The sequence below is a fragment of the Nannospalax galili genome, unplaced genomic scaffold (assembly GCF_000622305.1).
Source record: "Nannospalax galili isolate Female #2095 unplaced genomic scaffold, S.galili_v1.0 scaffold976, whole genome shotgun sequence".
In the NCBI taxonomy this organism is placed as follows: Eukaryota; Metazoa; Chordata; class Mammalia; order Rodentia; family Spalacidae; genus Nannospalax; species Nannospalax galili.
This window is the reverse complement of record NW_008339381.1, coordinates 1,736,280-1,748,617: the sequence shown is the minus strand read 5'-3', so window position 1 is coordinate 1,748,617 and position 12,338 is coordinate 1,736,280. Positions and strand designations below refer to the sequence as shown.

General features: G+C 38.6%; 1 protein-coding gene across 1 annotated transcript in view; it reads left to right on the top strand.

Moving 5' to 3' along the window:
- Positions 1-12,338, top strand: part of Cubn (cubilin) — a 291,759-nt gene that overhangs the window by 197,644 nt on the left and 81,777 nt on the right. The window contains exons 54-58 of the mRNA XM_008833899.3: positions 2,650-2,821; positions 3,911-4,117; positions 6,539-6,688; positions 8,419-8,540; positions 9,016-9,241. Of these exons, the coding sequence (XP_008832121.1) occupies positions 2,650-2,821; positions 3,911-4,117; positions 6,539-6,688; positions 8,419-8,540; positions 9,016-9,241 (877 nt within the window). The remainder of the gene's footprint in view (positions 1-2,649; positions 2,822-3,910; positions 4,118-6,538; positions 6,689-8,418; positions 8,541-9,015; positions 9,242-12,338) is intronic.

The window sequence follows — 12,338 nt, the reverse complement described above, 5'->3', positions numbered from 1 at the left end:
TGGTGCCTGTGTATGTCTATAAAGTCATCGGGTAGATTTCAATGGTATTTTTTATCACCTCTACTAATTAGCATGACGCAAATTTCCATGCTTCCTCCTCAAATAAAATACATTTTAAAAATTTTGTTGGGTTTTTTTGTGTGTCTATCACACAGAACATCCCAAACAATCTTATTCATCTACACACCAAGTTCCTGTTTTTTAATTTCTTATATTAATCTCAATTTTATATCGGTCATTTTCCTAGATGTCTGATGAGCCCTGGATGCTCATTCATATTTAAGACTGAAGTATGAAAAGGTTCATCGGCAGCTCTATGTACATAACTGAGATTGTTAAATTGTGGCCTTCCTGGCAAGCAACTGAGACAGACCTTAACTCTGTGATTAGAGAGATCAGCAAATATCGCATCTGCAGTATTATGGAGGTTAAAGCTCCAATAAGGAATCACTTTAGAAGTGTTAATCTCTGTCATATAATGCCCCCGTTCCCATGTCTTACACATCTGCGTTCACTTTTTCCCCTCTTTCCTCTGTCCTGTCTGGACTGCGCTTTGCTCACCCTCTGTGTACTTGAACACTTGCCAAAAAAGAGGGAAAGAAACCTCAAGATCTTCAGAGGGAGAGGGCAGCGTTAAGTGCACATTTGCTTGTCTAACAACTTACCCGGCAGGACTGAAATTGAAATTTCTCCAAGCCAGCTGAATGGTCAGGTGGAGGAAACGGGAAGCAGCACCTCACAGTGTGTGGGGTCTTGAGACCAATGTCCAATTTTGTTCCTGCTCACAGCCAAGTTTGTAGCCTGTCTTGAATCCCACCTGCCTGCTCACACCGTCTTGTCTTTGGGGAGTTGTAGTTTCTGACGCCTTTCAAAAGACATCAGAAGGCAAGAAAAGCTCTTCTAGCTGCAGAAAGAAATCATGTGCTAAGGGATGGCTGCACTAGCTCCAGTCATTGGGATTCTGTGCCTGAGAGAGAGGCAGGGAGGACCACTGATCATCATTTACCACATGTCCCATTAGCACTATATTTGGTTATAACCTCTTGATTCTGGGAATGGCTTACCCATGCCTGTTTGCAGCATTATGGAATATTTGTCATATTTTATTGCTTTGCTTTGTGGTTTGATGTGGGAGTTTGGATCCTAATTCAGATATTCCTAGCTCATGAAACTTCAGAAAACTATAAATCTCTGTACTTTAGTGTCTCCATCTGGATATCAGGCACTAGTGCTTGGAGAGTGTGTTGCACTGATCAGATAACGTAGTCTGGGCAAGTGATTAGCAGAGTCTGGCATTGCGTCTGATCAAGAAATGATGGAAAAAATTTCCTCTGCTCTTGTAAGCTGGAAGGCATTTTAAACCAGAAGCCCCCAAAGAGCTAAGTTCAATCATTAATTACAGCAGATTGAAGAGCTTACATCTTTTGTCATAGAGAACATTTTCCTTATACAAAGCTTTTAGCCACACTCTGAGTCATTATTTATAATTGTGAGCCATTCAAACCCTTTTTAAAAGCAGGAATATCAATCACCGAGTCACTTATTTTCTATTTCTAATTGTTTCTAAACTCTGAAGACTAGGCATGGAAAACCATTAATGTGGTTTGTGCGGAAGCAGAGTAATACTTTGCCAATTATAACTAGAGTTATTATTTTGTATTTAGGCATCAATAACAATCCAGTCTTTAAGGTCAAGTGAGTAAGAATTTATTTGAGTCCATAAGTGATTGAGAAAGAATCATATTTATACAGAGAGTTTTTTAAAATTACTTTTTGGGGGATGGGGGTAGATGGGTCAGCAGTTAAGAGTGTATGCTGCTCTTGCAAAAAATCCAAGTTTTGTTCCTAGGATCCACTTTGGGTGGCTCCCACTGCCTATCACTCCAGCTCCAGGGACAACCGGTGCCTCTGGCTCCCACAGGCACCACAACTCATTCATGTACATGTACCCCCACAGATACATATAAGTACACATAATTAAAAATAATTTTAAAATCTCAAAATGACTTGTCAAAGTATTTAAAATATGAGTGATCATATACTTCAAATCATCTAAGACTAACATTCAATCACATACACATAAAATAAAATTTTTTTTTTAAACTTTTGGAGACAGGGTCTCCCTGCAGCCCCAGCTGGCCTGGAACTCACTATGTAGACCAGGCTGGCCTTGAACTCTTAGAGATCTGCCTGCCTCTGCCTCCAGATTGCTGGGATTAAAGGCGTGCGCCACCATACCCAGCTTCAATCTCCTATCTTAAAGATCCCAAGCAAGATTAAAAGCTAGTGCCTGTCTGTGGTGTCTGTGAACCCTGCAGTCTGTGAAGTCGGTCTTGTGGTCCATTTCCTTCACTCTAGAGCAGGGCTGTTTTTGCAAAGTACAGCAGCCTTTTATCTGTCCCCTATGGGAGGACAGTACTGCAATACTTTTATTTTCTTGACATGGCTCTAAGGCCAAAGAGTGTGCTCAGGGTGACCCAGTAGCTTGTGGTACTGGGTTAGGCGCCTGTATTGTTTACTAATTCATTTTATTCAGGTTAGTCTGTGGTTTCTGTAGAAGGAGGTGAGACTGGGCTGAGACTCTCATCTCCTAGAGGATATTCAGTAATATGGGAGGCATATCTTCAGGTCAAACTATTTTTCCAACAGATATTCAATGGCATCAGAAGTAATTCACCCCGGATACAGAAACTGTGTGCCCGGGTGAATGTGAGCAACGAGGTGAAATCTTCAGGAAACACAATGAGAGTCGTGTTTTTCACTGATGGATCCCGGCCATATGGAGGCTTCACTGCCTCCTACACATCCAGTGAAGATGCAGGTAACGCAGGGTGCCGCAGAGCTGCTGCTTCTGATGAACACACTCGATGCCCCACAGATGCCACCCATAGCAGCAGCAGCAGCAGCAGCAGAGCCTTCTGCTTCCACTGTAGTGATCTTTGAAATTATACGTGGGATCTTTAACCCAAGACAAATATATATGAGCAAACAGAAAATCTGATCCTGACAGAGAAAAAAATGCTTTTGTGGTTTCAGAAAAAAAGTTGCTATTTTGAATTACTATAAAAACATTTTTTTTAAAAACAAAACATCATGAGATTCCTTGCTTGCCCAATTCCATACAACACCACTGCTACAACTGGGTCTGAAGCAACACAGTCCCTAGTCAGTTATTCTGTGTTGAAGAAAACATCTTCCTAGGAACTTAGTACCAATGAGTAATTCCTGTCACTGTGGACTGAATACATTTCACTGTTTCTTGTTCACCCATTGACATGCACATTTCAGTGAAAATAGACGTGTTACTCTTAATACAGAATATCCCAAGATGATATAACATGTGACCTGAATTTTAAATGCCCTCTCACTTTTAGGGTTGATGTCAATATCCAAGGGCTTTTCGATTTAGGAGAAGTGGAAGTAAATATATCTTTTTAAAAGTACTGTTTAATTTATTTCATTGGTTTTTTAGAGATAATCATTACCATATAAGGAGTGAATTTGTTGGCACTCCAGTGTTACATTATCAGTTTGAGCCAATTAAATTCTTAGATCAAGTGGAGAATTGTTTATCAAAAGCCACTGGGACTTACTGCTGGTTTATTTGCATATTCTTCTAAATTAAATATTAAATGAACAATAAGTCCAAATTTGGAGGTAATTGATACATAGCCAAACCCCAGCCATCCACTCTATTTGAAAGGAGAGACAAAGGAACTTTATTTTTGTATATCTTTCCTCATAAGCCTGCAGATTTCCTCTACAGATTGCTTGTTCTTTGTCTGCAAGTCTCAGTGTAACTAGAAAAGCAAATTAATGTGGTAGTTATTACTTTACTACTGTCTGCGGATTGTTGGAGTCTTCTGTTATGATATGAATCTTCTCTCTTTGGTGCCTTTTGTTGCCTTAGTGTGTGGCGGAACACTCCCAAGTGTCTCTGGTGGAAATTTTACATCTCCTGGCTATAATGGAATCAATAGTTATGCAAGAAACCTAGACTGTGAATGGATGCTCAGGAGTCCAAATCAGCAAAATTCATCCATTCACATCCATTTTGTAGAATTCTCCCTTGAAAGTCACCAAGACTGCATATTTGATGTCCTGGAGTTTCGAGTGGGTGAGTCCAGTGAAAGACCTTGCCTTCTCACTTACCTGCATGTTCCGGTCTTTTGCCTGGAGACAACAGAGGAAGTCAAATGGCAATGATGTCAGTGTATAAGCTGCAAAAGAGGTTTGGCAATACAGAGCTGAAATCCCATGTGGCCTGCTAAGGAAAGCATGCTCTATGACCTGTGAGTGAGGCTGGTCCTTGTTCACAATGAGAGCCTCCTTCACAGGGTTCCTGTTTGGGAGACCCACCCAACAGTTCTGAACTTACAGGACTCACAAGGAGGCTATTACATTTTACCTGGCCCTTAAATTTTAAAATATTTGACACATGGAAAAGCTCATGGGGGCTGTTTGGGGAACCATCTGTAAAGCCACTAGTTGTCTTTTTGGGAAACTCCCTTCCTTCATACAAAGTGTAAGCTGGCCTGGATTGTGGACAGAGCAGGACATGCAGCTTCTCAGAAACCCTACCATGTCTCCCTCTCTGGGGCGCACACTCTTCTGCAGTGTTTCCCAGATGAGGACCACTTGGCACTGACAGAGGGCTAGAATCAAGAGCAGCAAATGGTTCTAAAGCAGAGGAAACAGGACACCAGCCAGCTTCAGGGCTGCCTTCTCTTCCAAGTGTGCTCTCTGTAATGTGATTGTATTCAGACTTTTTTTTTTTTTTTTTTTTCATGATGGGGAAGGATCAAGGCATACCTGATAAACCATGCTTCACTGAAGATTTTTTTAGAACTCTCTATTTATGGATAATTAATCAATTCCATCTCCATCCTAGAAGCTAGGAACTGCTTATCTAACTAGATTGCACCCATTGTCAGACTGACACTTGCTTCCCAGTAAATAAATAAGAAGTCCAAAAGGGAAAACAATATTATAGACAATTATATTATCAAACATTAGCTGTGTTATCCTTAATCCAAAAATTTAAAGAAAGCCAAAAACAGCAGAAGTAATTTAGTAGATAATTGCACTAATCAATGGGAGCTACGTTATTTACTATTACTTTTTATTTTAGAGGAGAAAAAATTACTGGCTCTGTCTAGCAATTCTGTATTGTTCCCTGATAAATTGTTGAGTGGTAGATAAGTAGTAGAAAATAGAAGAGTAATAATATCAACATTGCTACACAAACACCATTAAAGAGCTAGTAGGAATCACTCCTGTGTATGCAAAAAATAACATTATAACATAATATTCGGTGTTCACAAGAGTGCAATGCTGTCATCAGTGTTGCAACTTTACACAGATGAGTCAATTTTAAGAAATCAGAAGGTTTAAGAATATGTTTTAGGGACTGGACAGATGGCTCTGTGGGTAAAAGCACTTGCTGCTCTTACAGAGGACAGGGGTTTGATTCCCAGCACCCTCATGGTGGCTTTCAACCACCTGTAACTCCAGTTCCAGGGAATCTGATGCCATCTTCTGGTCTCATGAGGCACTGCATGCATATGATGTATATAAACTCAAGCAGCCATAACACCTACACATAAAAATAATAAATAAATCTTTAAGAAAGAATGTGTTTTAACTCTAAAGTTTGAAGAGAATTTATATCTGGTCTTAATAAAATAATGTCATACAAAGATACATCCCAGAAGCTCTGCACCGGATGTCAGAGGTCTCACTTAAGAAGATCTCCACAGTCACCAATACCTTCTTCTGAGGACACAGTAGACAAAGTCTTCATGAAGGAGCCTTTGCTATGATCTGTGGTCACAGACCAGGGACAATAACAAGATGATCATCTCAGATATCTGAGATGGGCTTGGGAAAGGCTTGGGAGAGAAATGGAAGTTCTGTCTCAGAATGTTTTCCACGAAATGCTGATAGGCCTTTTCTCCTCCCTGGTGCCACGTCTTTCATAAAATAGAGCAGAGCAGTTGTATATTACATTTCAGTCAGTTAAATGCAATCTTCTCTTTATTCCCTCTGATTTAGAGACAGTTAGAATACTATATCTCATTGATTTATAAGGTCAGTGATGTTCATCTGACAGAATAAATAGGGGGCAGATAAATGTGCTCTCTTGTGCTCTATAAATGCTAATCAAATTTCTGTGAAAAGCAATCTTCATAAAACATGTTCGACTCAGACTTGACATTCTTGGCCTGAGTGCCCAATATTCTGTTCATTTTAGATGATCAAATGCAATGAAGAAATGTTTAAAAATGTAGGCAATTATCGCCTTTATCTTAAGGATGTATTTTTTAATCACTGTTGATGTTCTAGCTCTTCCTCCCTAAAGAAAAATGCACATCTAAAAGGGGTTTTAGCTTAGTTGTGTCTCTGTTTGGATATGAGAAAATTGAAATGTTGTATCAAGAAATACTTTGTAATGTGTTTTATTATGTGTTCCTGCTGAATTAAATATATTTGTCCAGAACTATATAAATAACAGCACTTGGTATCCCATTTCATTCAGGTGATGCTGATGGGCCCCTGATAGAGAAGTTTTGCAGCCTTTCAGCACCACAAGTGCCACTGGTTATCCCCCACCCTCAGGTGTGGATACACTTTGTCACCAATGATCGTGTAGAATATACTGGCTTCAGCGTAGAGTACTCCTTTACAGGTAAGCCTTGTGATTAAGATCTCCATCTCTAGAAATAAAGAGGGTTAAAACTGTGTAATTTTATAAAAATATCACATGCAGTTTTAGAGATTTATTTCTGATATACAATAGCTTAGTTACTAATGGCAATGAACGGTTCCAGATTACATCTGATATCTGGTTTTAAAATTCTTATATATCTGTCTTTTTATTCCAGAGATCTTATTATATTCTTAGTGGATTTAATAATTTGCCTTTTATTCTCTTTGGTTTTTCTGTGCAGAAAATTACGTCTTCTGAAAGTTATAGTTGTTATGCGTGTGTTTTTCATTCTGGATGCTTCCTTGTTCTTAGGTTCTCTCACTGCTAGGCCTGCCATCATCATAGCGAACACACAGGATGATGGCACTGGGCTTCTAACCTTAATATCAACGTCTCTGACATTTTGGTTTTTAAATATGTTCTGTGTTCTTAGGTTTCAGGTTAAAAAAAAAAACCTTTATAAGATGAAAGAAAATCCCTTCAATGCTTCATGAATGTTAAGTTTTTAAAATAGGAATGGGCATAAGATTTTACCAAAATTTTCCCACGACTATTGAAATTATCCTGTTTTTCTTTCTTGCATGTAGTAGTATGCGAAATTATATTAAAATACCTTTCTCTTGGTAAACCATTCCTGCATTGCCAAGATGAATTCTACTTTGTCACAGCTTATGCTTTGTTCATATTGCTATATATTACTGATACTTTGTGTTAGATCTACATGTGTGACATTCGGAGTTCACATGTAGAAATTCAGACCGAGGTGGGCATCACTACTCCTTGCTGTTTCCCTTGGTCACTGGTGATTTCACAGGTTCCTTCCCAACTTTGTGTAAAATTTCAATTACAGATCTTCCATTTACGGAAACTTAAGTCACATCTTTTTTTCCTGCCTCATCTCCAAAACCTTAATCCCCACCCTGGACCCATGTCCTGGTTCTTCGTTCTTTCCATCTGCCACCTGTGCTGTTTGACTTTGCCCTCTGCATTTGAGTGTTCTTCTTGTTGACAGATTTTGGAGACCCACTTTTCTTCCATTGAGCTTGGCTATAAATCAATATATGTTTTGGCTATAATTTTATTTATTGTTCTTTCTGTTATAACCAAATGGATGGTTGGAGGAGGGAACACTATTTCACCCATTGGTGATTTTTTTATCAGATTGAAATATCTTATCTTGAAATATCTTTAAAGAAGCAGTGCTGTTCATGTTGAACAACAGATCATACGATGCTTCAGAAATGTGCCATTTTTCAACCTGATGCAATAATCTATCACCTAATACCCATCTGTGTACTTACTACCAAATGGCAAATTGGTTATGGGACTAATTATTTTTTCAAGCTTACCTGCTTTTGATGTCCTGGTTTTCTCAAAAAAGGGCAATGTTATTTACTTTTTCTATATTACATTGTTAGCTATATAAAATGGCTAATTATTCTCCATTTAGGTGAAGATTGTTTCTGTTCTGTTTTGTGCTAATGTCAAGCTGTCTTCACTACAGAATCCTGTTTAGTGAACTCTGTGTAGGATTCAATTCATTTGTTTCTATTCTTCATTTCTATTTCTATATCTTTACTTTTGTCTAATTTTATTTATTTACTTATTTATTCCAGTGTTTATCAGAAGGATGATGACTATTAAGGGGTGTTTGGGCTCTGCAAATCTTTTCTTCTCTCTTATTTAGAAGCTTACAAATCTAATTTCAGATTGTGGTGGGATACAGACAGGTGAGAGTGGAGTGATCTCAAGCCCCAACTATCCAAACATTTATAGTCGCGGGAGCTACTGTTCGTGGTTGTTGGATGCCCCAGAAGGACATACCATCACTGTGAGTCTTGCAGGGGGCTAACATAGCTTCAAGACTAAATCATGGAAATGGAGATTGTTTAGTAAGCAAGTGATTATAGTAGGCTTCCATTTTGCAATCAGAACCATTCCTCTGTAAAATTCTCTCATTAGATTGTATACATTGGTATCTACATGTCTTAATTAGCAAAGAGTGCTGTCTTTTTTCAAGCTTAGGGGAAGCTGTATGTAGAAGATAATTCTACATCCAGGACAGAGACAGACTCAGGGTCTTGTCATGAGCTGTCATTGTAGCCTGATAGAACACTAAGGTTCCATAAGTGACTCCGCTTCCTGGCAAATATGCCTTTTCCAAACTCACAAGAGAACCTGTAATAAGGAAAGGGGAGTGCAGAAGGAGAGAAGAACTGAAGAAGAGTCAGAAATGCAGAATTATGTGAATTAAAACAGAACGGAAACATTGGCAGGTGACTCAGCGTTTCTTTTCTCTCCCGCAGCTTACGTTCAGTGACTTTGATATTGAGAGTCATTCAACTTGTGCTTGGGATGCTGTCACTGTTAGGAATGGTGGCTCCCCTGGGTCACCCATCATAGGACGGTACTGTGGAAGGACAGCCCCTGGGCCGATACATTCTGGTTCTAATCAGCTTGTGGTGACTTTTACCACAAACCACTTAGGACAAAGTGGTGGATTTTACGCTACATGGAACACACAAACTTTAGGTAAAAAAAAAATTCTTTGTACTTGCCATTTATTTTTTTCAATGATACTTTTTTATAACTAATTTAAAATATAGTTATGCCATGGTACCAAAGGGAAATTGGATTCTAGGACTCCAGTAGATCCCCAAATTTGTGGCTGTCCAAGTTCCTTCTATGAAATGATATAGTCATTGTGTATAATGTATGAGCATCCTGCTGGATATATTGTTATCTCCACACCATAAAATTCATAATATAATATAAATGCTAAGTAAATTGTTGCTCTGCTATATTGTTTAGGGGATAATGACAAGATAATAGTCTGTACATGTTCTATGCAGATGCATGGTTTAAAAAATATTTACTGCAGCTTGTTGAATTCATAGACATGGAGCTGCTGACACAGAGGATGAAGTGCATATACATTTGTACCTACTGTCTGTTGGATTCTGTTCTAAATATTCACGCATATCATCCCATGTAGCAACTGTGGAAAGATAACACCTTATTATTACATAACTTTTCTCTTTTCAATGGGGCAACACTTGAGGAGAGATGGGCTGGTGTTTTGCTCAGGGATATCTTGCCGTTAGTAATCAGGATTTGAATAAATGTATTTAACCTGGAAACTTTGATGGTAACACTGCATGGTGGATACTCTGAGGGCAGGAGGGCATAGCGCAACATAAGTGTTGGAATCACAACTACTTTAAAAAAATTTAATCTCAGCTCACAGGCAGAATGCTGAGAGGCTAAGGACAGTGTCTACATCTTGAAGAGCCTTGATTTATACATTGTCTCTAGACAAATGGCATGCTGTTGAGGAGCACTTAGGATGAAGATGACAAAATAAAATTTGTGCTTTAGAATGAAGGCTGCTAATTGACACTGAATCAAAAGAGATTAGATTTGATTTAAAAGAATAGCTATTGCTGGGCATGGTGGTGCACGCCTTTAATCCCAGCACTAGGGAGGCAGAGGCAGGGGGATCGCTGTGAGTTCAAGGACAGCCTGGTCTACATAGTGAGTTCCAGGACAGCTGGGGCTACACAGAGATCCTGTCTCAAAAAGACCAAAAAGAGAGAGAGAGAGAGAAAAGCTTTTGTGCCTAGAAAATTTAAATCTTGTGAAAATTCTCAGAAAAACTATCCAGTACAGAAAGGATTTTAGGAAATCCTAAATATCACAGGACAGCTTTTTCCAAGCAGAGTCAGTTAATATGAAGATCTTTGTTGGATGAGTTCAGCTTTTCCATATTAAACAATTGGTTGCTCTTGAAGTCATTAGGGGGTTTCTTAATTTGATTTCACTCTGTTTAGATAGAATTCAAACTTTTTTTGTCATATCCTAAGTACAAATTGTTTTTTAATCATTATACTTTTTAAAATTTTTAATAACTACATGATTAGAAGCTTTTCACTACAGCTTTAACATATTCAGTAACACACTCCAGAACAACAGTACATCTCTTTCACAAGTGGGTGTAAGTTTCTAGGGTCACAGTTGAATTAATATAGTTACATATTATTGAACTCAGTATAAGCCCTGTTAAGACATAAAATTGGATGAGTTTTTAACCTTTAAAAAAGATCTCCATTTCATTTTAGACTGTATTGTTCCTTGCAGACAGACTCATTGTTTTTGCTACTAACACTGAGATGTTGGTGCATGCATCTCTAATCTATATGTATCTGATTATTACTAGTCATAATCGGTTGCAGTTGGATCCTTGTCACCTGTGTATGTCTATAAAGTCATTCGGTAGATTTCAGTGGTAATGTTTATCACCTCTACTAATTAACCTGATGTAAATTTCCATGCTTCCTCCTCAAATATAAGAACATTTTTAAAAAATTTGTTGATTTTGTGTGTGTGTGTGTGTGTGTATAACACAGAACATCCCAAACCATCTCATTCGTCTATAAACCCACTTCCCAGATGGCACCCTCTCATAGCCTCCCTCCCCCGACTAGACCCTTTATACTCTGATATTCCTGTTACTGTCTGCTGTGTTGTTGGCACCCCCAGCCATTCCCCACTACTTGTCCATCTGGTGAATCTAGTCAGCCTATCTAGAGGTCTTTGTTTTAGGAAGGTCAGCTGTTCCTCATCTAGTGGTAATTGGTTGTCAATATTCCTTTAGATAAGATTGGGGTCTGCTGTTTATTTTCCCATGTCTATGCTGGGTTACTATCTGGGAGTCCGTTTGGCCACCATGGCCAAGAACTCAAAAGAAGGTATCGCCTGCCTGGCATTGTTACTTGTTATGTAGCCTTTAGCTATGCATATGGAATCTTAAAAAAATTATATTGGCCCCTTTAATCTTTGGTTATACATTCCTTTTGGGTGTTTAAGGCCATACAGTTGGCCCAGATAAACCAATTTATTTTTACTCTTAAGGTCATTTGAGGACCTGTTCCTCAGGGGTCTCATGCGCTTGGGAGGAGCCCCTGGCTCCTTTTACCAGTTCCACCTATGTGAAGATAAGTCAAAGGTCCTGCTCGACCATGGTTGGCTTCATTGGGAAGCATGGAGGAAATGATTCCTCTGTGTTGACCCTCTTCTTTGTAGACTGGACAGTGGTTCAAGTCCATCTGGTGGGGTCTCCTCAGACTCCTTGATCAAGAGGAGAGTTGACCCACCACCATTATAGGACCTTTTGAGAGATGGTCATAGTCCCCTGGAACTAGTCGACCTAGGAGGGCAAGGAATAAAAAAATGTCCTTTATGTCACTCTGACAAAAAAATTATAGGCCTCAAAGTATGTCTGTTAAACACCCAAGAAGGTTAGTTCCAGCAGTCTGGTACTTTTAATTACTGTGTGTCATGTAGATAGATCTTGGGCAAAGACCAGTTGTTCTCAGATAAACCTTACCTAGACATATAAACCTTACCTAGACATATATTTCTTTTCTTTTTTTTTTAAATAAATCATATTTTTTTTATTCTTATTCTTTTATGAAGTTAGTTAAAAATTAATGAACAAGAAATTAAAGAGACTGCGCTGCAATTAAGTTAGAATATTCTAACTGAAAAACAATTACTGTGAAACTATTTACATTCTCATAGAATTATAAACATTTCTCAAGGAATACTTTACAGCACAACTTTTTTTTTT